Source organism: Loxodonta africana, chromosome 9 (assembly GCF_030014295.1).
Source record: "Loxodonta africana isolate mLoxAfr1 chromosome 9, mLoxAfr1.hap2, whole genome shotgun sequence".
Lineage (NCBI taxonomy): Eukaryota > Metazoa > Chordata > Mammalia > Proboscidea > Elephantidae > Loxodonta > Loxodonta africana.
The window spans coordinates 75288311-75316116 of record NC_087350.1 but is presented as its reverse complement, the minus strand read 5'-3'; the positions used below and the strand labels follow the sequence as shown (position 1 = coordinate 75316116).

At 40.1% G+C, this 27806-nt stretch overlaps 1 protein-coding gene across 4 annotated transcripts; it reads left to right on the top strand.

The window, feature by feature from the left end:
- Window positions 1–8: 8 nt before the first annotated feature.
- Window positions 9–27806, top strand: RNF20 (ring finger protein 20). 4 transcript variants are annotated; one of them, XM_003407829.4, is made up of 20 exons: window positions 9–140; window positions 1259–1413; window positions 7249–7416; window positions 7531–7678; window positions 7832–8014; window positions 11958–12076; window positions 15280–15426; window positions 15601–15678; window positions 15875–15994; window positions 17051–17230; window positions 18209–18344; window positions 18673–18794; window positions 18914–19290; window positions 20676–20793; window positions 21381–21530; window positions 24193–24405; window positions 25270–25395; window positions 25550–25690; window positions 26360–26461; window positions 26730–27806. In XM_003407829.4, the coding sequence occupies exons 2-20, from the start codon at window positions 1285–1287 to the stop codon at window positions 26904–26906; spliced, it is 2934 nt and encodes a 977-aa protein (XP_003407877.1). In that variant the 5' UTR covers window positions 9–140; window positions 1259–1284; the 3' UTR covers window positions 26907–27806. The 4 variants fall into 4 exon arrangements, with proteins under 4 accessions (XP_003407877.1, XP_023400852.1, XP_023400853.1 ...); XM_023545084.2 differs by having other exon boundaries at window positions 38–87; XM_023545085.2 differs by lacking the exon at window positions 9–140 and adding an exon at window positions 149–419.

The following is a 27806-nucleotide window of genomic DNA, read 5'->3' as shown; positions in this document are numbered from 1 at the left end:
TCTTTCTCTAGCCCCGCCCCCCGGAAGCTCCGCTCGGTCACCGCCCGCGGGTCAGGGGTGAGAGGTGGGAGGGCGCCGCGGGCCTCGGTGAGTAACTGCCGCGAGTTCTGCTCCCGGGCGGCGCGAGTTGAAGGAACCAGGTTAGATGACGGCTGAGGGCGCGACGGGACTGTGCGGGCCCTCGGGAATCTCCAGCCTCTGCGGTTTCGGGGCTCCTCTTCCCCAGGCTTGCAATTGGCAGCGCCGGTGGCAGGGTTCCTGGCCCCTCTCGAGTTGGATTGCGGCTCTAGTCGCTGCTCCTCTGTTTCCTCTCCACCTCAGGTCTATAGGCTCTGTGATGGCAGGGCGGCTGCTTAACGTAACCAAAGTGCTTTAGTATCCATTCCGCCTCCTTTGACCTCCGAAACCCTGCGGGTAAGGTAGGGCAGATGAAATTGTTATTCGCCTTCATTGAACTGAAGCTCTTGGAGAACTCACTCTTTCAAGGCAACAAGGCTCCCTGAGAGGTAGAACTGGGATTCGCTCCTGGGGATTCTAGCTTCCCTAGGTTTGCACAGAGTCGTGGGGAGAGAATTTGGAAGTAGGAGAGAAACTGCACACATAAAAAGGAGAGCTAGCATTTCTGAGTGCTTACTTCATGTCTGGCAGGGTGTTGAGTTCTTTCTGTAATTATATCACTCAATCCTTGTCATAAGCATAGGAAGAAACAAACCCAAACCCAGTGCTGTCGAGTCGATTCCGACTCATAGCGACCCTATAGGAAGTATATGCCGTTATTTTTAGTTTAGGAAACTGAGGCTCAGAGATGATAAATGACTTGTCCAGTATTAGTGACTTGCTAGACATCTCCCAGATCTCTTCAGCTCTTTGGTTCTTCCAACATCATACAGTTAATTTCCATCCTAAACAAACTGTACCTTTCTGATTTTGACATCTCGGGAAGTCAAAGGAAGTAAGGGATAACTTCCTGAAATTTTTTCTTGGTCTGTTCATCCTTTGCCTATTGTTTTACTTATCAGCAGTCTATTTAGAAATCTGTGGTCATGTAATTCAGCCCTGACTCTTACTCCACAATTTACTTCTTTCCCAAGAGGAAATTAAGGATTGTGTTCCTTGGTCTGAAATCAACGGTTGTAGGTTAAAAGGCTGCCTGGAAAAATTGCTAATTTTTGCATCATAGGTGGTCTCTTTTTGGACGTTTTTAATTGCCTCTCTGCGTATCTTACCACAGTTTCTGCTTTTTTTTTTTCCCCTCCAGGAAAGCAGCCGTCATCTTGTGCCAGGATGTCAGGAACTGGGAATAAAAGAGCAGCCGGAGAGCCTGGCACATCTGCGCCTCCAGAGAAGAAGACAGCTGTTGAGGATTCAGGGACCACCGTGGAAACAATTAAGCTAGGAGGTGTCTCTTCAACGGTATGTGGTGAAAATCCTAACTGTACTTTTCTAGTCAGTTGTGATCTGAAACTGAGAATTTATGGAAGAATACAGTGCCAGGTATAAAAGGAAGTAGAACACAGTTGTTAAGAGTGTGGTGAAGGGTGAGGGTCTGAAGCCAGACTGCCAGGGGTTAACTCTCAGCTCTCCCGCTTTTAAGCTGTGTGACCTTTTATTATCTTCCCTGTGCATCTGTATCCTTGTCTGTAAAATGTAATTACGATACCTACGTCACTAGGTTGTTGTGAGAATAAAATGAGAGTCCATGTAAAGGCTTACAGCATTGCCTTTGACAAAGTAAGTACTCCGTAAATGTGAACTATTAATAGTTATTATTGGGCTAAATAATATGAATATAATGGTAAGTGAAATAGCTATTATTTTTGCCCTTATGGACCTGACAATTTCATTAGATGGTTTTATTTTGCAAGCTCATTGTAATTTTATATATCCATTAGATGTCAGAAGCTAATGTTCTTGATATCAATCAGAGTTCTGTGTTTTGGGGCTCAGCCATGGGGATATGGTGTTAAGACACTTCAGGTTTGTATAGCTTACAAAACCACATCTATTTTCTGTTTGATTGTGAGGCTGAGGCTTAGAGAAGCTGATTTTGTTTTCAGAGTCAGGAAGAATACTAGGAACATTCGGAGCAAATTGTCACTGAAGTGCCATTTCTGAGGCCATCTGTGGATCAGCTACACCAAACTGCTGCCAGGGAGTGGTTTTTGTCTTAGCATTGCCTCACGTCATGCACCCAAAGAACATTTATTCACTTGATGAATATAAATATTTATGGAGTATCTATTATTTGCCAGGCACTGTGCTTTACACTGAGGACAGCCCTGAACTTCAGTTTGTCAGGTGGTGCTATTATAATATAAGGGGATGCACTGTTAAGATGAGTTGGATATGTGCTGTGGGGCAGTTCTACTGTGTCCTACAGGGTTGCTATGAGTCAGGATCGACTCGACAGCAACGAGTTTGGTTTTGGTTTTGATGTGCTGTTTATTGTGGTAAGCAAGGCTCTAGGGAATCACGTAGCACCCAGGTTGGACGTCATCCAGAAGGCATTGAAGAGCCACTGAAAGATATTACGTGGGGAAGTGACATGCTCTGAGTTAGGTTTGGAGAATACATGTAGAGGAGGAAGGGTTATGAGCAGGAGTCCAGTTAGCAGGATGGTCCCCTTTTTGCCCTTCCCCTTGTTGTCCCACCTCTTCAAGGGTAGGAAGCTGGGGCATGATCCACTGATTCTGCCCTCATTGTTTGAAGGTTGCCCTTGGAGGCAGTAACTCATCTCCTTCAGGGTTCTGTGGTGAACCAGCTGAGATTGTAGGACTGAAAAACTGAGAGACTCCAACGTGTGGTTGAAGTGGTAACACTGGCAGTGTGAGTGGAGCTGTCCGCCACACATGTGCTGAAATCTGGTGGGCCGACGGGTCATATCATGAGGCACAAAAGTGTCTGCTACAGGAGGGTATTGTAGTGACCTTGATGATTGACTTGAACCCCATGTGGAGGTAGTGTTGACAGGATTTGCTGATGAATTGGACAAAGCATGTGAGGGAAAGGAGGCAAGATCACCTGAGGATTTTCAAGTAACAATTTCCAGTAAATGAGCTGGGGACCATATGAGAAGGGGAGATTTTAGGAAGATACGGAGGGTGAATCATGAGTTTGGTTTTGGGAATGTAAGTTTGAGATAGCTGTTAGACTTCTGAGTGGATAGCAGTTGGATATAGTAATCTGGAGTCTGGAAAGAAGTCTGGAAGTCATTATTTCATAGGTGATATTTAGATGCAAGAGACCAAGGTTTTTCCCTACAGAATGAGCATAGATAGAAAGGGGCTTGAGGACAGAGCTGTAGGGCTCTGCAACATTTTTACATCAAATAGATGAGAAGACACAGTAAAAGAGGGGCCAGTGAGGTAGGAGGAGAACAAGAGAGACTGTGGTCCCGGAAGCCAAATGGAGAAAGTGTTTCAAGGAGTTGATCAGGTGCTGCTGATGGATGGAGTAAGGTGAGGACTAACACGATCATTAAATTTGGCAACGGAGAGTTCACCGGAGACGTAACAAGAACTGTACTGGTAGAGTGGTGAGGGTGGAAACCTCATTGCAATCAATGTAGGACAACATGAGAGGAGAGGAATTGGGGAAAAGAGTAGTACTGCTGTAAAGTAGAGCAAAGAAATGGGGCAGTAGCCAGACAGGAATGTGGGGCTGAGGGAAGATTTTTTGTTGATTTTTTAAGGTAGGAGATACTACAGCCTGTTTTTCTGTTGATTGTAATGATTTGGTAGAAAGGATAAACTTGATGATGTGGCAGAAAGAGGAGACAGTTACTGGTGTGATATCCTTGAATGGGAGAGAGGGAATGTAATGTAATGTTCAAGTTCTTATCAGGCAGGAGTGAGGAAGGAGGGATATGGGTTCATACATAGGCTGGTAGCTGTGGCTGTGGAAGGTAGGTGTGGACGCTGTCTTCTGATTGCTTTTATTTTTTTTTCAGTGAAATCAGAATCAAGACTCGTCTGAGAGTGAGGATGAGGGAGGAAGTTTTGGAGGTTTGAAGAGACAGGAGAAGGTATGAAGTAGTCATCTTGAAGAGAGAATGGGCTAGAGAGATGTAGTAGGACTGCTGGGCAGCTCTGAGGGCCCACTTGAGGTTTGTGATCATGAGTTTAAAGTGAGACTAATCAGCACGGTGCTTTATTTGTTCCAGTTGCCGCCGTGCACATTTAGCTGCATGGTTGTCATCTTGGCACAGTTGGAGAGTTGGGTGTTACCAGAGTTGGAGGTTCTTATCAGAGAGATGTGATGAAGGAGCAAGGAAAGAGGTGGAGATATATAAAAGGGGTGATTATAATGACTCATCATGGAGTTTAAGATTGGTAAAGAAGGAAGTGAGAGGAATGAAGGTGAGACCAATGGATCGTCGAGCATGGTGGAATTGGGGAATTGTTGGAGTCTGGAAACTAAAGAGAAGTGATCGGGAAAAATAAGTGGTAGTTGTGGAGAATGGGGAACATGAAATTGTGTTGATAGAGAATGTGCAGGTACTGCTGAGAAGAAGAATACCTGGGAGTTGGTGAGTGAGGGAGGTAGAGGACAAGCTCCTTGGAGGAGAGGAGGTCAACAAATTGATAATCCTAGATGTTGGAAGGATCACTTTTGTGGGAATCGAAATTAGTAAGAATATAACAGGAGTAGTATTGGAGAAAGTAATATAAGCTAGGACGTGACCTACACATTTGTAGATGACTGAAACAAGGCAGGTGGCAGGTGGTACAGACCAGTGGCATGCATAGCAAAGCTAAAAGGTTTTAGGGAGGAGGGTGGCCTATAAGTGCCAGTGGAGAACAAGGAGAACAACCAGTTGCTTTGAGGCACAGGGGCTCAGGGGGTGTGGGAGAGAACACCCACCACTTTAGAGGGTTTCAGGGTTCAGTTAAAGCAAGAAGGGAGGAAGGTGGTATTCAGAGAAAAGTTTGAGGATATAGTTTATCAATAGCCTTAATAAACTGGTACTGTTGGGAAACTGTGGACTATTTTGATTTATCAAGGTTGTTTTAGCCAGAATGGAAGAAAGAAAAGTGAAACAAGAAATTGGTGCCCTAATAAATAATTCTCACCTTAAAGTATTCATTAATTCCTAGATGAAGTATGCACATAAGCCTTTCCACTTGTAGTTTCCAATGCCTGTGGTACCTCTTCCCCTTGTCCTAGGTCATTTAGACTTTTAGATCTCGAAGTTGATTCTCCAGAAGCCCTTCTCCATTTTCCACTCCTTAGCAGGCGTTCCTTGGAAACTCTATGGGGCAGTTCTACTCTGACCTGTAGGGTCGCTATAAGTCGGAATCGACTCGATGGCGCTGGGTGGTGTTTTTTAGCTTCACATGTCATGGCCTTTATTGTATTGTATTGAAATTTGCCTTTGTAAATGCATGCTTTTTCTCCTGCATTGGACGGTGGCCTCAGAGGGCAGACACTGCCGTTATCTTGTTAACTCTTATATCCCCTGTGTTTAACACAGTGCCGTACAATTACCCAAAAAACAAACCCAGTGCCGTCAAGTTGATTCTGACTCATAGCGACCCTGTACAATTAGAAATCCTCAAATAGTTATTGCATTAATGAAATAAGACTGAAAAAGAACACCTAGAGAAATAGGGAGAAAACCAGTATAGTGGTATTCATATGAGCCAACAGAAGAAAGCATTTGAAGAGGAAAGGAGTGGTTAGTAATGTCACCTCCTGCACAGAGGTTAAATAAGGTCTGAAAATCGCTTGTGGATATAAAAGTAAGATGGGCTGCAGTGACTTTGAAAACTGTGCCAATGGATTGGTAGTGGCTGAAGCAACACTGCAGTGGATTAAAGAGCGAGTGGCAGGGTGAAAGCGATAGACCAGTTCTGGTTGATGAATTTGGGGTCTTGTTGGGGAGAAGTCGAGAAGTGGCCAGAGGGGGACATAGGGTTAGAGGAAAGGTTTTGTTTTACTTTTTGGATTTTTTGTTGTTAGTTTTTAAAGCCAGAGATTTAAATGCTGATGAGAAGGAGCTAAGAGAGAGGTTAAAGATAGCGAGTGGGATGCAGAATTATTGATGGAGTGAGGTTTTTGCAGAAACAGATGAGAAGAAGATCCTGAGCATAGGTTGAGGTTTTAAGAATGTGCATCGTTTGGTAAGTTGTTCCCATGGGTCTAAGAGATGGGAAGTAGAACTTTCTCTCTGATGGATTCTATTTTCTCTTTGAAATAGAAAGCAAAGTCATTGGCTTAGTGGGATGTGAAAGGAGACAGGGGTTGGTAGAGTTTGATATTGTCTCTATGGAGATTGGTAGATAAATGACTTGTTAAACATTTCTGGACAAATTACAAGACCTATTCAAGTTAGGAAGTCATTTTGTAAAGGCCTCAGACTCCGTGGTGTATTGATCTTATCTAGTAGCTCTCAGCATCTTGGGTATAGGAGTGGAATGGTCAGATGTTGGGATTAATTCAGACTGGGATTTGTTCACAAAGGTAGAGTAAAAGAACTAAGGGTAGAGAAATGAGGATGCTGATAGGCAGGTGTTTGAGGAAATGTGCTATGAGGTGTAGTCAAGATATGAAAGGAAGAGATAGAGGGGACTGAGAAGGAGTCAGGGAATTCATAATTCTGGAGGTCTAGATGAGGTCATATATTGGGAATAAGGAAAGATAAGGGTTTGTTCAAGGAGTGGGAAGTTGGAATTTAAGATTTCATATAATACAGAAGTCCAGAATGTGGCTTTTGAAACACATTGCTGAAGTGCAGTGGAGTTGTTAATCCAAGTTAAAGAATCCAAGACGCTGACAAGCCAGATGCTAGAGGATTAGATGGTTTGTCCTTGTAAATATTGAACCCACTGGAGATGATGGCAGGGATGGGCTAGAGAAGGAGCCAGGTGCCGAAGCCTTGAGTGAATGTAGAGCAGTGCTCAGGAGATGACAGTGGTGATTGGAGCAGAGGGTGATCTAGCTGGATGGTGGAGCCTCAAAGTAGCAGTACTTTGTGGATGTACATGTGAATAGAATAATGATGTGGGTGAGGGTGAAGTTCTAGTATATTTGTGGGTATCATTCTTTCCTCACATTATCGTACACCCTTTCCTTTATCCCTTGTGCACCTACTTCATATCTAATTATATTGCTATGAGTTTTTTTTTTTTTTAAAAGAACAACATTATTCACAGGAAATACTAATGAAGTAATGTGATCTTGTTGAGTTTAACAGTGGATTTGTATGATTTCTTTGTGGAGACTAATAATGTTGGTTTCCTGGGGCAGGAGGAGTTAGACATTCGAACGCTGCAAACCAAAAATCGCAAGTTGGCAGAAATGCTGGATCAACGGCAGGCCATTGAAGATGAACTCCGTGAGCACATTGAAAAACTGGAACGACGACAGGCCACTGATGATGCCTCACTATTGATTGTCAACCGGTACTGGAGTCAGGTTAGCTAACTGCTCAGATTTTTATTTGAGCGTTTTAGTTCTATTTTAGTGCTCTCCTTACTTCCAAAGTTGTATCCTTTTGTTTTTTAAATAATTGTATCTACCCTTCTCCAGTTTGATGAAAACATCCGTATCATCCTTAAACGTTACGATCTGGAGCAGGGCTTGGGAGACCTACTCACAGAAAGAAAAGCCCTTGTTGTGCCTGAACCAGAACCAGACTCTGATAGCAATCAGGAACGTAAAGATGACCGAGAGAGAGGTGAGTGTTTGTGAAGAATTCTACCACCGCATGTCATCTGGGTTTTTGAAGTAGAGCTTTGCTTTGAGGCTGTCCATTGGAGGGGAAAAAATGGATTTTGATACTTCCAGTTTTATAATTTTGGTGGGCTTTTTTTTTCCCCCGTGTCCTCAGGGGAAGGGCAAGAGCCAGCTTTCTCTTTCCTTGCTACTTTGGCCAGCAGTTCCAGTGAAGAGATGGAATCTCAGCTGCAGGAGCGTGTAGAGTCTTCCCGCCGAGCTGTGTCTCAGATTGTGACTGTCTATGATAAATTGCAAGAAAAAGTGGAGCTCTTATCCCGGAAGCTAAATAGTGGAGGTAAGGCAAGAACCAGGAGATGGGGAAGAGAGGAGGAGGAAGAAGAACTCACCTTTGATACTGTGCTTGCTGATTTGTAGTACACGAGCCTACCTACTTACTTTTAATTAAATCTTTTGAATCCTAATATTCCGCATCACCAGTAATGCCTTTACTATGGTATGTTAATATCTTACGAGTGCTTCATATGGTATTTATGCTGAGCCACATGACAGTCCTGTAAGAAGTTGAGGAAAGATTTTATCAGCCCTCTTCTGGTACTCTTAGATTTCAAAGAATCAGTTTTTAATGTTCTTATGTTTTTTTCATTATCTAATATTTTCAAAAAGAGCTCAGGTTTAACAGTTGTTAGATGACCTCTGGGTTTAAAAAAATACAAAATAAAAAATATTATATGGATGGAGAAGTATTTGAAAGGAAAGTATTATTTGAAATAATTACGATATTATTCAGGGCTGAGCAGAGATTTAGATTTGTACAGTATTTGTGATACAGGAAGGTGTAGCTAAGTTGTATTTCTTTTAGTCATTTGTGATGTAAAATGCTGCTCAGATGCAAGTAAGTGTCCTGATTTTATGTTTTCAACAAATCATGGTCTATTTGCAATATCTTAATTTTTCTGATTACCATTAAGAAATAATATTGTCTGAAAGTAATAGGCTGAATGTAATGGAGGTTGGATCATTGGTGAACATGCAGGGATTGTATTACTCTAATTTTGTTTTTAAGGATACTGGGGTTAGATTATCAACAGAATTAAAAGAAGCAGCATGCAAAAGGCGTGTAAAAATTGTGCAGACAAAGTAATTGGGCCGATAAGGGATCCTTTTTGCTTTTTCATTAGTGTTTGTGTATTTGTGTATGATTAGAATAACACATACTTGTTTTAAAACATACAAATCAAAGTACATAAAAGTAGTCCATAAAAATCCTTCCATCTCACTTGAGATAAACATGGTAAATAATTTGTTTCATGTCCTTCTAGACTTTTGTAGTCATACATCACATCTGCATATATATGGGTTCCCAACTAAACTGTCTCTTGGTGCACACCTTGGCTCACTCCTTCTTGTTTCTCCAGTTCCTAGCTCTGTACTTGGCATCAGTGAGTGCTTAAGTTATGCTGAATGAATGTGAGTTCTCCCAGACACCTAATGTAAACAGAGCCATGTGCTATCTCTTTCTCCCTTGGCTGTCCTTGAGTGGTTAGTTAGAAGATTCTGTTAAATTCTAGTAATGGAGGTAATACACTGTATACAGAGACTGTGTTAATGTTACATTGTTAAATTAATTTTAAATAAGTTCAAGTAAAATAATTGCTGTATTTAGAAAGGAACTAAAACTAGTAGTATACTAAACAGTACTTTAAATTATTCTTCTTGATGGCATGCATTTTAAGGTAGGGTTTAAGTTACACATTAAAAACATCAATTACATAAACCGAATGCTTTGGAGGCCAGAGTAGCAGGGGCGGGGGCTTGGGGACCGTGGTTTTAGGGGATGTCTAGGTCAGTTGGCATAATAAAATCTATTAAGAAAATATTCTGCACCCCACTTTGGTGAGTGCCGTCTGGGGTCTTAAATGCAGAATATTATCTGCATTACTAGCAAACAGCCATCTAAGATGCATCAATTGGTCTTAACACCCCTGGAGCAAAGGAGAATGAAGAACACCAAAGACACAAGGTATTATGAGCCCAAGAGGCAGAAAGGGCCACATAGACCAGAGACTACATCAGTCTGTGACCAGAAGAACTAGGTGGTGCCCAGCTACAAACAATGACTGCCCTGACAGGGAATACAACAGAGAATCCCTGATGGAGCAGGAGAGCAGTGGGATGCAGACCTCAAATTCTCATAAAAAACCATACTTAGTGTTCTAACTGAGACTAGAAGGATCCCAGAGGTCATGATCCCCAGGCCTTCTGTTATCCCAAGACTAGAACCATTCTCAAAGCCAGCTCTTCAGACCGGGATTGGACTAGACTATAAGATAGAAAATGATACTGGTGAGGAGTGAGCTTCTTGGCTCAAGTAGACCCATGAGACTATGTGGGCAGCTTCTGTCTGCAGGGGACATGAGAAGGCAGAGGGTGACAGGAGCTGACTGAATGGACACAGGAATACAGGGTGGAGAGAAGGAGTGTGCTGTCTCATTAGGGAAAGAGCAACTAGGAGTATATAGCAAGGTGTGTATGAAATTTGTATGAGAGACTGACGTGATTTGTAAACTTAAAGCACAATAAAAATTAAAAAAAAATTATAAATTACTAAGCTATTATTTTTTTCATAGTACAGCAGTCAAAGCGATTGATTGCTAACCAAAAGGCTGGCAGTTTGAAACCACCCATCACTCCATGGGAGAAAGATGTGGCAGTTTGCTTCCATAGAGGTTTATAGCCTTAGAAACCCTATAGGGTCTCTCTGAGTCAGAATTCACTCGATGGCAGTAAGTTTTATTTTTTTTGGAAGCTGTTATTTATAACACAAAAGGCAACGCCATTGATAAGCAGAACATTCTAAGAGGTACAGGTATATAAGGTATGAATTGTAGTGTCAACTAGAAATTTTTTTGGAGTTCATTTTTCTCCTGTGTTTATTTGGTTCCTGATTCAAAAGACTTGAATTCACTAAACATTTATTAAGCTGTTCTCATTACTTAGGATATTGAAAAAAAAGAAAATTCAGACCCTAGTTCTTAACTTGGGTTATGCATCAGAATCACCTGGGGAGTTTTTTGGACAGACATTTTTTTGGCCCTGCTTTGGAGACTCTGGGAGCTCTGGCCGTGCAATGGTAAAGTGTTTGGCTCCTAACCAAAAGGTTGGTGGTTCGAACTCCCCCAGCAGCTCTGAGGGAGGAAGACCTGGTGATCTACCCCTATAAAGATTATAACCAAGAAAATCCTATGGGGCAGTTCTACTCTGTCATACCGGTTCACTTTGAGTCAGAATAAACTTGCCAGTACCCAACAACAACAATAGCATGTTTGATCTCCGTAACATGGAGATTCTGATTTAATAGGTATGGAATGGGTCCTAGGAAAGCGTTCAGTTTAAATTCCACAAGTGATTCTGCTGGGCAGTACTGGTGGAAGATCCCTGGTCCAGGTCCTGTTCTTCCTGACAGCTCTTTCTGAAGGGCAGGTAAATATCCTCAGGGTACCTGGTTTTATTTAATAACATTTGGGATTTGAGTTATAGTATTTGTGACTCTAATTTTAAACATATTAACTCTGTAAAATAGGTTCTCTAGATTTACCTACCTGCTTTGTAAATAGTCGACAGCACTGGGTTTTTGTTTGTAAATAGTCGATGGCACTGGGTTTTTTTTTGTAAATAGTAGGGTACATTTTATTTTTTGAGCTTCAGGATTGTCCCTAACGTAGTATTCTAGAATATAATAAGTGATTTTGTGTTCTTATCTTTATTCTTCATGATTTTATAGATGGTTATTTGAAGAAGAATATTTCTGCTCACCGATCCCCTTCTCTCTCCCAACAGAGAGATATGCTTTATGTTGGTAGTTGATAATAGAAATTTGTGATAGCCTTGTAAAATACAATTATATTGCTGTTTAGACTGACACTGATTAGAGATACCTCTGTCTTATCTGCAATCTAGAACAAAGTTTTCTGGGACTGTACCGTATATGAATAAAATTATAGACCCATTATTTCTGTTTTCCAGACATTTTGGCTTTATAGAAAGAGATGGGAGTTGGGTGACATAGGCTGTTTGTTTACAGAAGTGCAGAGTTGACTCATTTCTTTAAGAAAATCATCTAAACTCTGGGTATTTCATTTTGATCACATGAGGATAATAATAACCAGCCTACTTCATGGAGTTTTGAGGAAAAGGAAGTAAGCTAGTATGTTAATGTGGGGTATACAATTTTAAAATTTTACGCTATAGATAACTAAACTACAGTTCTTCTTCCTTAGATAATCTGATAGTAGAGGAAGCAGTGCAGGAGTTGAATTCCTTTCTCACACAAGAGAATATGCGGCTACAGGAATTGACAGACCTTCTTCAGGAGAAACACCGCACCATGTCACAGGAGGTACTTGACCAGAAAGCAGAGATGGCTCTTTCTGGTAGCTTATGGCAGGCTTCGACTCGGAATTCTGAGTGCTTCAAGGATTACCTTACTCTAGAAAGCCTGTTTTTACATTTAAGGGCATACAGAGCAGGGTAAAGTAGCAACCAGCTCTGAAGAATCAAAGTCTGAGGAAAGGTTAAGGGAAGAAAATAATTTAATGTTTCTCCTTTACTGTTGTTGTTGTTAGGTGCTGTTGAGTTAGTTCCGATGAAACACTGCCAAGTCCTGTACCATCCTCAAAATTGTTGCTGTGCTTGAGTCCGTCTTTGCAGCCACTGTGTCAGTCCGCCTCATTGAGAGTCTTCCTTTTTTTTGCTGACCCTCTACTTTACCAAGCATGATGTCCTTCTCCAGGGACTGGTCCCTCCTGGTAATATATCCAAAGTCTGTGAGATGAAGCCTCACTGTCCTTGATTCTAAGGAGCATTCTGGCTGTGCTTCTTCCAAGACAGATTTGTTCATTCTCCTGGCAGTCCATGGTGTATTCAGTGTTCTTTCCCAACACCATAATTCAATGCGCCAGTTCTTCATCAGTCTTCCTTATTCATTATCCAGCTTTCATGTGCATATTAGGTGATTGAAAACACCATGGCTTGGGTCAGGCGCATCTTAGTCCTTAAAGTGACATCTTTGCTTTTTAGCACTTTGAAGAGGTCTTTTGCAGCAGATTTGCCCAATGCAATGCATCCTTTGATTTCTTGACTGCTGTTTTCATGGGTGTTGATTGTGGATTCAAGTAAAATGAAATCCTTGACAGCTTCAATCTTTTCTCAGTTTATCATGATGTTGCTCATTGGTCCAGTTGTGAGGATTTTTGTTTTCTTTATGTTGAGCTGTAATCCATCCTGAAGACTGTTGTCTTTGATCTTCACCAGCAAGTGCTTCAAGTCCTCTTCACTTCACTAGGCCTCTGTTTGAACATACATTTGAGGATATTAGTCTTTAGGAAGAAGTAGCATCATGTGGGCTTTTAAAAAAACAGAACCAAAACCAAACCCCCAAATAATAAATTACTCCAGATAAAAAAGACCATGCACAATGTTACTGAGGAAAGAATTCGTAGAAATTTAACAGAGAATAAGTTAGTAGAAACTACTGCATAGATGATGGCCTAACAACTTGTGGGAAGTAGGTTTTCAATCCAAACTTGGGCACAAATAGTACCAAACTTTGCCAAGATTTGGGCATTTATTCATTCATTTAAAATGATTGCAATAAAGGGGTGATAGGCCTCCTAAGACTCATCTGACACTACTGACGATCATTTTGGTTTAGTTTAAAGGATGTGCTTCTGAGATTTGGCCTACTTAGTTTGGCCCCCCAACTCTCATGCTGATTAGTAAGTTAGTAGTTACCATTTACCTAGTGCCTCGCACTTAAACACATTATGGATGTTATCTCTAGTGGTCAAACCACTACCATTTTATTGCTAAGGAAAAAAGTTCAAAGAGGTTGAGTGACTAGTCCAAAAGCACACAACCAGAAGGTGATTGAGCTGTGGTTTGCATGCAGTTCCTTTTTAGCTTCAAAGCCCATGTTTCTTATTATAACCGTGCTTCCCAAACTCCAGTGCCAAGGTCCATGCTGGGCTGGTTGCATGAAGATCATCCTGGGAGTTTGCTGATGAATGTAGAGTCTCATCAACCTTCAAAAGGGTTCGAATATAGCGGCACTTATTAAAAAAATTGGGGCATGGTAAGAAAATAGAACAATCTTCTGTCACGTTTTAAGGCATAAAATAGTTGCTACCAAGGTGGAAAGCGCTTCCTTTTCTGGCCCTTTCCTAAATCTCAGCATTACTAAGCTAAAGAGACATGTCGTTTTGGTCAGTGGGACTGATGTCCAAGATAACTCTCATGGCTGAGTGTTGATGCTGCCTGTCATCTGGGAGCTCAGCTTAGTTGTTCACTGGAACACCAGCATGTGGCCTCCCTGGCATGGCATTCTCGGAGAAGTCGGACTTCTAACATGGTGGCTGGTTTCTCCCAGAGAATGAGAGTCCCAAGAGCACCAGGCAGAGCCTGCCTGGCCTTTCTGATACAGACTCAGAAGTTATGTAGTGTCATTTCTAATGGGTCACTAAAGATGACCCACATTCAAGAGGCAGGGTCTTCAATTTTGGGACTGTGTTTTAAAACTATCACAAAGGGTATATTTAGATTAATGGGAACGTAGGAGCCCTGGTGGCGAAGTGGTTAAGAGCTCAGGCTGCTAACCAAAAGGTCGGCAGTTTGAACCCACCAGCCGCTCCTTGGAAACCCTATGGGGCAGTTCTACTCTGTCCTTTAGGGTTGCTATCAGTCGGAAGTGACTTGACGGCACAGAACAACAACAACAATAATATGAACATGTAACAATTTTATAATTATAAAATACTAAATTGCTTTAGTTGGTGTATAGCTCCTAAATAAACAAAACAACAAAGGTTTTAAAATACCTTTGTGGTATCTGATTCTAGATTGCTCTAGGATCGACTTAAAAAAGAGAATGGACGTTTTCCATTTGTTCTATATGGAATATCATTTGTGGGAATGTGGGGAATGGAAGCTGGAGGTAAAGACAGCTGTTTTTTCTTAATGTACATTTGAATTTTTATCTTCTAAAATATTTATCTGGTAAAATGAAGAGATTATCTTCTAACCAAAACCCAAAAACACAGTGCCGTCGAGTCGATTCAGACTCATAGCGACCCTATAGGACAGAGTAGAACTGCCCCATAGAGTTTCCAAGGAGCACCTGGCAGATTCAAACTGCCGACCCTTTGGTTAGCAGCCCTAGCACTTAACCGCTATGCCACCAGAGTTTCTGGATTATCTTCTGTCTCTTAGAGACAGATTATCTTCTGTCTCTTAAAAAATATACTTTTTCTGGTGGTTTGTGGTCTATCTAAGGAAATGGTGTTTTTCAGAGGTAGAAAATTTATTGAACCTTATGTCATCTTTTCCTTGTGGGAGAGTTATTGTAGACTTCTACAGTTTTCATGATTGAAGCTGACCCAGAACTTTTAAAAGAATCTGTGATTTCATTTTTGTAGAGGGTGAAGCATCTTCGGTTTAAATCTTTTCTGTAATAATGCATAAGCAGGGGTTAATTTTGTGGGATTCCTTTTCTAACTTGGTCTTTTTTCTCTAAAATTTTTTTGAATGTTTGTCTTCGGGATGTAGTTCTCCAAGTTGCAGAGTAAAGTGGAGATGGCTGAGTCAAGAGTGTCTGTCCTGGAGTCCATGATTGATGACTTGCAGTGGGATATTGACAAAATTCGAAAGAGGGAACAGCGACTCAACCGACACTTAGCAGAAGTCCTAGAACGAGTGAGTGCTATTTTATTCATAGTTTAGAAGCTACAGTCATTTTAAGGAGGTTCCCCAGATAGTGTAAACTTAGCTAGTGGTGCCTGGGGGCAAAATTGAGTTCTTTAAAAGTGCTATGGTTATAAGACTAAAATCTTAAGGTCTCTCACTAAAGAATCTTGTTTTTCACTGTAGGTGAATTCAAAAGGTTATAAGGTGTATGGCGCTGGGAGCAGCCTCTATGGTGGCACAATCACTATCAATGCCCGGAAGGTAAAATCGGTGATTCACGCAGGAAATGTTTTTGGAGCCTGCTGTCAGGCACTGGGCTAGGAATTTAGGATTTTGTTCTCAAGTGGCCAGGTGGGATCTTGCAGAAGAGTGAATCAGTGGAGACTGGAAGCTTAGAAATGGGAATGGTTTGAGAACTATTTTTCTTTATTCTCATTTCACTATTCCTTCTCTCCAGTTTGAGGAAATGAACGCCGAGCTTGAGGAGAACAAAGAATTGGCTCAGAACCGTCACTGTGAGCTGGAGAAACTTCGGCAGGACTTAGAGGAGGTCACCACGCAAAATGAGAAGCTGAAGGTAGAAGAAGCATCTCTGAGGGGTGGTAAAATCAGACTTTTAGCTGACTTACTCACATGCATACTTATGAACCTTTGTAATTTATGAGGGAAAAGAAAAGTGTAAGTTTTGTTTCTGTATCTTTTTATTTATAGTATGTTTACTTAATTGTACTCTGCCTTGTTCCAAAAAGGATTTAAAGCAACTCACAGAGATACACAGAATAAATCAAGGCACTCTAACTTAGGAGTTGTTGAGAAAAATGAGGAGTAGGGCTAACTAGGTTGAGGATCCAAAATGGATTGAAAAAAAACGGGTCCTGCCTGCAAGATACATGCAAGGAGCACGTATGTACGTACTGTGGGAGGGTAGGCTGCTCATATGGCAGTAATTGCCGCAGATTTCTAGCTGTCAAAACAGAAAGAAACGTGATAGTGATCTTGTTAGTTTTCAAACATCCCCAACATAATTTTCCCTTCTCAGGTTCTTGGGAGAAAGGGGAATTCTGGGAGTCTCCTCCTCCTTGTTTTAAACATAGCTGTCTGTCTTTTATAATTTGATTTGTTTTCAGGTAAATATATGAATAAAGATGTTTGAACTGAAGAAACAAAACAAAAAACCTGGATTAATTAAAGAGTTTGAATAATTTAAGCAAACAGTCGCTTAGGAGAAGCATGACTTTTCGACATAATGTTAAAAATATTTTTCTTTGTGACTGTTAATAAAGAGAACATGTTAGGGGCCAGAGCCCTCCACTGTGTTCTTAAAATAAACATCTTGACAATTTCATAGGGTTCGTCTAGTGTGCTTGGGTCTAGGTTGACAGCATAATGCAAAAACATATAAATTAAAATAATTCTTGAGGGAAGAGTACTGTGTATCCAGGTATTGCCTGTGGGTGCTCAGATTTTATCTAGGATAGATTTTATGTAACAAGAGGAATGGGTAGATATACCTCAGATGGTCCTTCGTAAAGATGGTTTCAATTGTGCAGGACATCAGTGAGTTCAAGATTTTATTAGTATCTGGGGCACTGATGCTAAATTCTGTTCTTTTTTTTCTTTGGGCCTTCCTAAGGTGGAATTACGGAGTGCAGTGGAGGAAGTGGTTAAGGAGACTCCGGAATACCGCTGCATGCAGTCACAGTTCTCCGTCCTGTACAATGAGAGCCTGCAGTTGAAAGCACACTTGGATGAGGCTCGGACCCTGCTTCATGGCACCAGGGGCACCCACCAGCGTCAGGTTGAGCTCATTGAGGTAACACCCTTACTTTGTCTTCTGTATATAAGCATTTCTGACTCATAAATTATACTCTCTTATGCTCAAGTTTCTCTCTCATTCATTCAGCAAACATTTACAGAGTGGTCGTGTATCTTTACTTTGCTAGATGCTGGAGATACAAAGATGAGACAACAGAGTTTCTGACCTCAAGGATCTTATAGTCTAGTGGGGAGAAAAGTATCCCTTAAAGTACAGTGTGGTATAATGGAGGCACCACACAAGGTACCGTGATGAAGGAGATAGAGCATCTCATTTAACTGTGGAGGCTTCCTGGTTTAACTGTGGAACCCTCCTGATTCCATGTGAGGACGTGAAATGAGAGTTTTAAGAATAAAAAGTTTACTGGAAGCCAGAAATAGGGGAAGGGCATTCGCAGCAGTGAGAACAGTGTGTATAAAAATGTGAGAGAGCACGGCAAGTGCTGTAGTATGGCTGAAGCCTTAGGTATATGAGGAGAAGGTTGGGTACACACTGCATCACTACGTACCATTATAGCACATAATGACATGTAGGTAATTTTTTTTAGAGGCAGAAACTGTTTTATTCATACATCCACTTCTGTGTTTCTCATAGTCCTTAAGGTAATGCTTTATAGTAGGTCTTGTAACAGATCTCTTTGAATAGTAGAATTTGATGTATCTTACTTTATGTGTGTTTATGTACTATTCGTGTGGTTTAGTTCTCCATCTAAATTGTAACATTCTCAGAGTTAGGGTCCATTTCCTTTATTTATTCAGTATCCCGCCAGTTCCCAGTTCAGTGTTTTGTAGCTGGCCATTGCTCATTCAGTATTGATTGAATTAGAACATTGCAAAATAATTCCTTCTTTTCTTGGGATTTTTTTTTTTCTCTTCCCAGTTCATATAGATCAAATTTAGAAACAGAATAATAGAATATGATGATATTTCCATATTTTGATAAGAATTTCTGATTGGTTCCTTTTTCTATGTGTAGCGAGATGAGGTTAGTCTTCACAAGAAGTTGAGGACTGAAGTGATCCAGCTCGAAGATACCCTGGCCCAGGTCCGCAAGGAGTATGAAATGCTGAGGATAGAATTTGAGCAGACGCTCGCTGCCAACGAACAAGCAGGTATAATTATTCTCACTCCACCCTGCAGTGGTCTGCTGTGAATGCCTACCTTGGAAGATACAATGTAGTCACGAGGATTTGTTAGTATTCACTGGAGCTCAGAAGTCCTAAAGCACCTTAAATCAAATCCTGTTACTGATTTTGGTTCACAGCCTGGGTGTTTGTTTTTTAACTCAAGTTGACCAGTTTTATTTTCATCTCCTGAGAAGGAATCTTTCTGGGTAATTCTCCCTATTTCTTAGAGGTTCCTGATGTGTTCCGCACTTTCTCTCCTTGTGCCTTTGCCCATATCACAGTTCCTCATAACATTGCTGTTGCTGTATTTAAGGCCCTATAAATCGAGAGATGCGCCACCTCATCAGTAGCCTCCAGAATCACAATCACCAGCTGAAGGGGGAGGTCCTACGATACAAGCGGAAATTGAGAGAAGCCCAGTCTGATTTGAACAAGGTACCAGGAAGGGTAGAATTAGTATTATTTGTATTTAAGTTTTCAGAGTTATTTTAGAGTAAGGAAAGCATTGTGGTTACCGTAAGCTATGTGCATCTCCTCTTTCTTTGTCCTCCCAGACACGGCTACGCAGCGGCAGTGCACTTCTGCAGTCTCAATCGAGTACTGAGGACCCTAAGGATGAGCCTGCAGAGTTGAAACAGGATCCTGAGGACTTATCAACACAGTCCTCAGCATCAAAGTCATCACAGGAGGAAGTCAATGAAGTTAAGTCCAAACGGGATGAAGAAGAACGCGAACGAGAACGGAGGGAGAAAGAGAGGGAGCGAGAAAAAGAAAGAGAACGGGAGAAGGAAAAGGAGAGAGAACGAGAGAAGCAGAAACTAAAAGAGTCAGAAAAAGAAAGAGATTCTGCCAAGGAGAAAGAAAAGGGGAAACATGATGATGGAAGGAAAAAGGAAGCAGAAATTATCAAACAATTGAAGATTGAACTCAAGTAAGAACAACGTTTAGAATAACTGTTTCTCACTCAAAAGCTAAGATTAGGACATCATGCATGAATTGTTTGGTTGATGGCAGGGCATCTGATGATTGTAATATTTTGAGTATAATGTACAATTAATGTGGCCTCAGCTTTTGATCAGGTGTACAGCCAAAGTGGCCTGCATGGCTAAGGTGTGGCCTGGTTCAGGATCAGGTATCAATAAACCCTGTGGCTGTAGCCTTATTCTTCATGAATCCAAATTAAAGGAAGGGGTGTCATAATTGGAAGTAACATTCATGAGAATTATTGGAAATTAATTACTGCTACTTTCTGGATTTGGGCAGATTACTGGCATTAACTATAATTTGATTATACTGGGTGGAATGTGTATCACTATAATTTGAACAGTACCTGATCTGTTTGCCTGAAAGTTAGCTTGTGTATATGCCAGGTCATTTTAAAAGATGTTTTAGGTTTACTCCTATAGGCTTTGAAGCAGTACCTTTGTCATAACCTCACATGTTGTCCCTTCTAATGGGTAACCAGTAACTTCTCTGATAGCAGTGGTTAAGCTCGATACTTCTTGCTGTCCATTTTTCATGGTTTTCTCTTTTTGATCTTCGAATTTAGGGTACTACTGTGTTTAAAACACCTGAACTCTTTTTGTATATAAAAGTATGGATAAGAGGTTTGATAATTTAGTACAAGATGAAGTTTTCATCTTCAGCTGATCATTAATCCTTCAGCTATCAAATCTAGGATTAGTAGTATAATTTTAAACTTTTAAATGTCTCCTCTTTTTTTTCCTTCCTTTTGATCTCTTTTTCAAGCATGGTATCAGAATCATCTGTATGATGATTTGTTTGAAATAGATACCTGGCCCCTATCCCAGACCTGGAGCCCTGGAGGTGCAGTGGTTAAGAGTTTGGCTGCTAACCAAAAAGTCAGCAGTTTGCATCCAGCCACTTGTTGGAAACACTATGGGGCAGTTGCTATGAGTTGGAATTGACTTGCTGGCAACGGGTTTGGTTTTTTGATCCCAGACTTACTGAATCTCAGTTTTTAACACTGAGGCCCCAGAAATTTGCTTGCTTATTACAGTGATTTTTTTTTTTTTTTATAACTCTGTTGGAGAATTTTATTTAAAGGGAGAAATAATTCATTAATATAATTTAATCTTCTATACTTTTTGAGTATATCCAGAAGTTTCTTGATAGGTCTGTGCAAAAATTTTGTCTTTTAGATGTGTGATATAAAGTGTAAAATAAAATTGTTTTAACGTATTCTGCTTGATTCACAATTTCCTTGCTCTGATGCCCTTTGTTTTCTCATTATGCCATTCCTTCCCCTCTATCATCCTCTACCCTCCTCCCCCCACCCCCCGCCGCCCATCATAGGAAGGCACAGGAGAGCCAGAAGGAAATGAAACTATTACTAGATATGTACCGCTCTGCCCCAAAGGAACAAAGGGACAAAGTTCAACTGATGGCAGCTGAGAAGAAGTCTAAGGCAGAGGTAGTCTAGTCTAGTTTTACCTGTCATTCTGGTTAAAATCTTCACTTGTGGGATTTTCTTTTACTTCTGAAGGTTATAGTGTCTTTAACTTCGAAGTTAGTATTTAACTCAGCAACATTTTCTACTCCTTCAGAGACCACTAAATTAGAGATTTTCAGATTCTCTGTAAGGAGGTAAGGTATATTAGAATTACTGGGGATAGGAATAGCTTTGTCAAAGCTTTTATTACCCCTTCTTCTCATATAAATCCTTGCTATAGTGATTCTTTTTTTCTGATTACTTATGGGAAGAATGTCTCATAATCTTAAAAAATATGGGGCCTAGAAGAAAAAGGGCAAGAGCCACTATCCTAAAGGAAGGTGTATGTGTACTCCTCAAAAATGTTGCTGGTGGAGGCATGTGTTGTTGGAATGCAGTGATGTTAAAACAGTGTTGTCGTGTGCTGTATGTATATCATTTAGTCCTTTGTTCTGTAGTTTTGTAAAGGTTCTTTTGGTGTGTGGGCCCTCCACTTGTGCACAGTATTAGTTTTTAATATTGTAATATAACTTATTCTTCATTTTTGTGTGATTGCTTTCCTCCTCTAGTTGGAAGATCTGAGGCAAAGACTCAAGGATCTGGAGGATAAGGAGAAAAAAGAGAACAAGAAAATGGCTGATGAGGATGCTTTGAGGAAGATCCGGGCGGTAGAGGAGCAGATAGAATACCTGCAGAAGAAGCTGGCCATGGCCAAGCAGGTGGGCACACTTTCTTCATTTGACTGGCTCTTTAAATAAATGTTACTTGACGAGAGGAAGTCATTGCCAGTGAAATTTGCTCTTTCATTCCAGTCTTTTTTTTTTTTTTAATATTTTTTTTCTCTTATGTATTTTCTTATTCATTTGCTTACATTGAAATTCTCACCTATCTGTTATTTTGTTTCATGATTTTTGTGAGGCAGAAAGTTTACCTTTTTTTTCAAGTGGATAGCCAGTTGTTCAAACATTGTTTATTGAGGAATCTGTCCTTTCCCTGCTGATCTGAAAGCAGGGGATAGTGTGAATATAAAATGCGAAAAATATGTATATAAAATTTTATACACTTTATGATTATAAGTAGATGAAACCAAGAGAACTATGCCCTAAGTAAAAAATTATAAATAAATAACCAGCATGTTAACTATAGGAGGAAATTTTCTTCTTATAATAAACATGTGTATCTTAATTTTTAAGTGCCAGTTAATTTTATTAACGTTCAATAATAAAGATACCAAAAATGGTTAGAAAAAGCATATGCAGTGAAACTGTGAGTCGGGACTCGACAGGACTGCATTGTTTTCCCAGGTCTTGCGAGTTTTCCACCTTTGACAGGGTACAGTCACCACTTACCTGTCACTCTCTATTTAGTGGAAAATATTTGAGTTTTTTCCTCTGGCAGGTTTCTGCCTTATACAGCTTCCGTCTTTCACAGGTTTCATGATACATGCTCGCTGTTAGGAATACCTTTACTGTTCCTAAGAAATACCATAATGATAATGAGATGAAGAAGTTTTCTGTTGACTTGATCATTAAGTACCTTGAAAAGAGGAACTTCACTAGGTTCTGTCCATATTCTTTTTTAAAAAATGATATTTTGGCTCTTCTTAAATTTGTTGATTGCCCCTTTGTTTAAAAAAAAAGTCAGGAAATGTACTACCACGGTTTCTAGAACAAGTGGAAGGAAAGAAAGACATACTGTGTTATTGTATAGCACAAACTCACTATCTTAAAAATGTTAGTTCTCCCTAAGTTAATGTGCAAATTTAATGCAAACCCAATAAAAATACTGATTTCCTTTTGTTTTTGTTTATTTTGGTACTAGACAAACTGAATTTAAATTACATATGGAAAAGTAAGCAAAAACAGCTAGGAAAACTGGAAGAGAAGACCAGTAGTCGTGGGGAGGGAGGGGATTCCAAAAGTTTCAGTAAATACAATAGCATGGAACTAGTAGACTATTGGAAGCCCTGGTGGCGTAGTGGTTAAATGCTACAGCTGCTAACCAAAAAGCTGGCAGTTCGAATCCACTAGGCACTCCCTGAAAACTCTATGAGGCAGTTCTGCTCTGTTCTACAGGGTTACTATGAGTCAGAATCGACTCGAAGGCAATGGGTTTTTTGGAGTAGACTATTAGAACTGAATAGAAAGTCTAGAAATAGACCAGGGTACATATAAGTACTGTAATATATGATTTAATTTTAAATTAGTGGGGAAAAAGATTATTACATGTGATGGGGCAAAAATATTATTGGAAAAATATTGGATGCATACTTGAACACTTAATACTTAGGATAATTTCCAAATAGATCATAGATACAGTATTAAAAAAGCGAATCCATAAAAGAGCTAGAAGAAACATAGGTAAATCCCTTTATAAATTTGGAGTGGAGAAGACCTTTCTAACAATTAGTAAAAGGCTAGAAAACATGAAAGAAAAGATTGATAATTTTGTCTTACGGAAAACAAAACAAAACAACTTCTGCATGGCAAAAATCGTTACCAAAGCCAAAAGAAAATATAAACAGGAAAAATATTTTTAACTCATGTCATAAAAGGACTTAACTTTCTAATATATGAAAAAGCTACAAACATTGATAGTGTGGAAAACCCCACAACCCAATAGAAATACAGGCAAGGGAGATGAATAGTTCACAGAAAAGAATACAAATGACTCTTAAACATGAAAAGATGCTCCGACAAATGTAAATTAAGGCTATTGTTAGCTAACCATTCTTTACCTATCAGTTTGTTATGAAACTGGATTTTTGCAATACTACTGGAAAGGTTGTAGATTGAATTCAGTATTATAATTGTGGAAAACTGTGAGAAGAAGTGAGGTTTTATGATACAAGTTCTCTTAACGAGCATCACTCTATCAGTTTGTAGATTAAACTTTGTGTAATTTTTGCCTGCTTTAATTGATTCTGAGTATGGATCAGCTACTGAGTATCAGACCCATAATCAGTGTCAGTAGCTTCAGATAACAGGGCTTTTTCTGTATTGCTAGGGCTAACTTAGTGACAAAACCAAACTTCTTAAAACTAAGTTTCTCCCTGTTACTAACCCAAGCCAAACCCACTGTCGTTGATTTTGCCCAAAGCGCCCCTACAGGATACCCTTTGGATTTCCAAGGCTGCAAGTCTTTATGGAAGCAGACTGCCACAGCAGAGCAGAGCAGCTGGTGGGTTTGAACTGCCAGCCTTTTGGTTAGCAGCCGAGTGCTTAACCACTGTGCCACCAGGGCTCCTGTTATCTCAATGAACAGTGGAAAGTTTAGTTTCCTGTGCTCATTTCTTTGGACTTAGAAATGAGTTAGTCTTTTTTTAGGCATGCCTGACCAGTCCAGTGCTATTGAAATAAAGGTTTTTCTTCCTTATGTTAGGAGGAAGAAGCTCTCCTGTCTGAGATGGATGTCACAGGGCAGGCCTTTGAAGACATGCAGGAACAAAATATCCGTTTGATGCAGCAGTTGCGAGAGAAGGATGACGCAAATTTCAAGCTCATGTCAGAACGTATCAAGTCCAATCAGATTCACAAATTGCTTAAAGAGGAGAAGGAGGAGCTAGCAGATCAGGTTTTGACTCTGAAGACTCAGGTAATTAGGATGAATAGAACATTGCATTCTGTTCAGTCAGAGTACTTTCTGCAGGAAGATACATGTATAAAAGAATGATGACTGTGGCATTACTTGTAATAGGAGGAAAAACATGGAAAATAAAACAATCATCGTTAAATAAATCATGCATCCCTACAAAGGACTGCAGTGTAGCTGTTAAAACTATATATCTGTTAATATGGAAAAAATGTCTAAAACATCATTAAGTGATTTATTTTATGACTCCTTTTATGTTTAAAAAAAAAAAAGATAAAGTGTGTGTGTATTTGTGTGCACAGACTATGTATTTAGAAAATTTCTGGAAGGCTCTGTGAGAAACTATAAGAGTGATTACCTAGCAACCACAGGATGTTGGGATGGGAGTTTGTGGGTTGGTGTATGATTTTACTTTTTTACTCTTTAATATTGTTTGATTCTACTTTGTACATATATTTCAAGAAAAAGTACTTTTTTTAAAGACCTCTAGCCATTCTGAAAGAGATGCACCTAGACTTTTATTGGAGCTATAACTTGCAGGCCATTTGTTCTACTGTGAACTGCCAGGCTTTGAAGTTTCACATAGTGCGAGAAGAGAGACATCTGTATGTAATTTCCTCGATTCTTGGCAATCTTTACGGTGGTTTCCCAGACTCTTATTTGAATCTTCAGCAGTGTTTTATATTGAAAGTGAAGCTTCTAATTATTGTAGCTTGCATGTATTTTGAAGAGTTCGTGGGTAAAATCAGTAATAGTTTGAGATTTCTAACATACTCTATTTTGTGGGCCTATGAATTAACAGAGCGTAGTCAGTTTTATTTTTTTCTTATTTCCTGTTTATGTTAGAGTCTGATTTTTCCTTCCAAGGTCGATGCGCAATTACAGGTAGTAAGAAAACTGGAAGAGAAGGAGCATCTGCTGCAGAGCAACATTGGCACGGGGGAGAAGGAGCTGGGTCTTAGGACCCAAGCCTTGGAGATGAATAAGCGTAAGGTACGATTGATTGCTGTGTGATCTGAAGAGGTGGTTTCTTTCAGAGAACAAATCAGTATAACACATATTACCTTTTGTTCTTGGTCTTGGATTAACATTTTGCCCCATTGGAAATACAGATGATGAGATGATGTTGTTGGTACATCCCCCACAGGCAATGGAAGCAGCCCAGCTTGCAGATGACCTCAAAGCACAACTGGAGTTGGCTCAGAAGAAGCTACATGATTTTCAGGATGAGATCGTGGAGAATAGTGTCACCAAAGAAAAGGACATGTTCAATTTCAAACGCGCCCAGGCAAGAGCAATTGTCTTTCCTTTCATTTTACCTTTTAGGTGTTTGCTGAGCTTTGAAGTGATCTATAATATGAAAGAGTCCGTGTAATATATGTCATCTGTTAGACTGTAAGTTTCTTGAGGGAAAAGATAGAGTGTGTTTTCTTCACTGCTGTATCCCCCAAACCTGTCATGGTGCCTAGCACCTTGTAGGCATGAAATTTTATTAAATGAATGAGTTGGTGAATTATTAAAGAAGTAGCAGCGTAATAAGATTGGAGGATTTTAGTGTTCTCCTATAATTTATTTTTCGAATGTCACCTATTTCCCATGTTGCCTTTTAATCCTTATCCATAAGTCTATAAATTATTTTAACCCAGTGTACCTTTAGCTTAAAATAAAATGGCCTATGAGATTTTTACCTTTTTTTTTTTTTTTAAATTCTACCCGTCTGAACTCTTAAGACTGTATTTTCATAGGACTGAACTGGCAGTAGTTAGATACAGCTCTAGTTCTGGGATATGATCACGGTTGCCTGTTCTCAAACAAAGTGTCTTGCCATTTGCAATTCTCCACATTTCTTAAGGATAGTTGGACACGAAAGGACAGAAAGTTCAAGTTGCAGTAGTTATTTTTCTCAAAAATGGCAGGTGTGAGGAAGTATGTCTAATGGTATGCTTTTCTACCACAGGAGGACATCTCTAGACTTCGAAGGAAGCTGGAGACCACAAAGAAACCAGACAATGTGCCCAAATGTGACGAAATTCTGATGGAGGAGATTAAGGATTACAAGGTTAGAAAAACCGCCTTAGTGATTTCCTCGTGTTGTTTGTCAAGGCCTGAAATGGCCTACTAAGAAACTGGGAGAATAAATACTGGACTTTTTTTTTACCTGTAGGTAATCGGAGAATGGTTTGTTTTTGGGGGAAAGAAAGTGGTACTCTTGTCTTAGGTCTTTGTCGGGGTTTTCTTCTTGTTATTGTTGTTTGTTTACTTACATGTGAGAGTCATTGGATCATAAACTTAAGGTTGCTCAGACTCTGACCATTTATCTTTTTTAGGCACGCCTGACCTGTCCGTGTTGCAACATGCGTAAAAAGGATGCTGTACTTACCAAGTGTTTTCATGTTTTCTGCTTTGAGTGTGTGAAAACTCGCTATGACACCCGACAGCGTAAATGTCCCAAGTGTAATGCTGCTTTTGGTGCCAATGATTTCCATCGCATCTACATTGGTTGAGCCAAGTCAAGAGAAGAAGAGAGGCTGGCTGGACAGGCACTTATTCATTAACTACCAAACCTCTACCTCTTTTCTCCTTGACTGTCACCTACAGGGCAGTTTGTCAACCATCTTTACTCCACAGACTTTACCTGCAGAGTCTCCTCTCTAATAGCTAGATGACTGTAGAGGAGAGGACTGGTAAATGCAAGTCTTGGCTTTAGGATGAATTAGAAACAAACAACTCTTATTTGTCTTCCCTACCAGCTTTGTTTATTTCCTGCCTTTACACTCTTGGACATTTTCTTCTTTGGGCCCACTGTATAATCCTGGATTGTTCATTCCTCCTGAAGAAGTCAGGTTTGTGTTTTTGACTTGGAAAAGGGGGCAAAGAAGAGTGGGAACACATGGCTGTTTTGGGGAGTGATGCTTTAGAAATAAGCTATCTGTGGGTACAACCTTTTCTTGATTTGGGTAGTAAACTTTTTGTAAACTTGGATTATAAAATGGTGTAATTGTGCTACTCTTTCCTGGATGGTTTGAGGCCTTAATGAAATTACGTCCAGGATGATTTCCCTTTCGCTAGCAGAGTAACTTGTTAAGATCAGCTGGCTTTCTTGTTAAAGTTTAAGTTTTGAATGTTCTACTAATTAAAGTCTTTAAGTTTCTTGAGGCCAGAATAGTCTCAAATAATATAGCTCTTTTTATCTTCTAATGAAATCAAGATTGGAAAGGATGGGGAACAGGGCTGAGATGGTGAAGACATTTTCTGGGCACTCTGGAACTCCGTACAGAGAGACTTTGGTGAGCCACAAATTGGACTCATTCTCCTCCCGACAGAGATTGTTCCAGAAGATCCTCTGTAATGTTTCTGTAGGACTTTATATTTTACAAGCTTCAATTAAAGCAGGATTCAGTTTG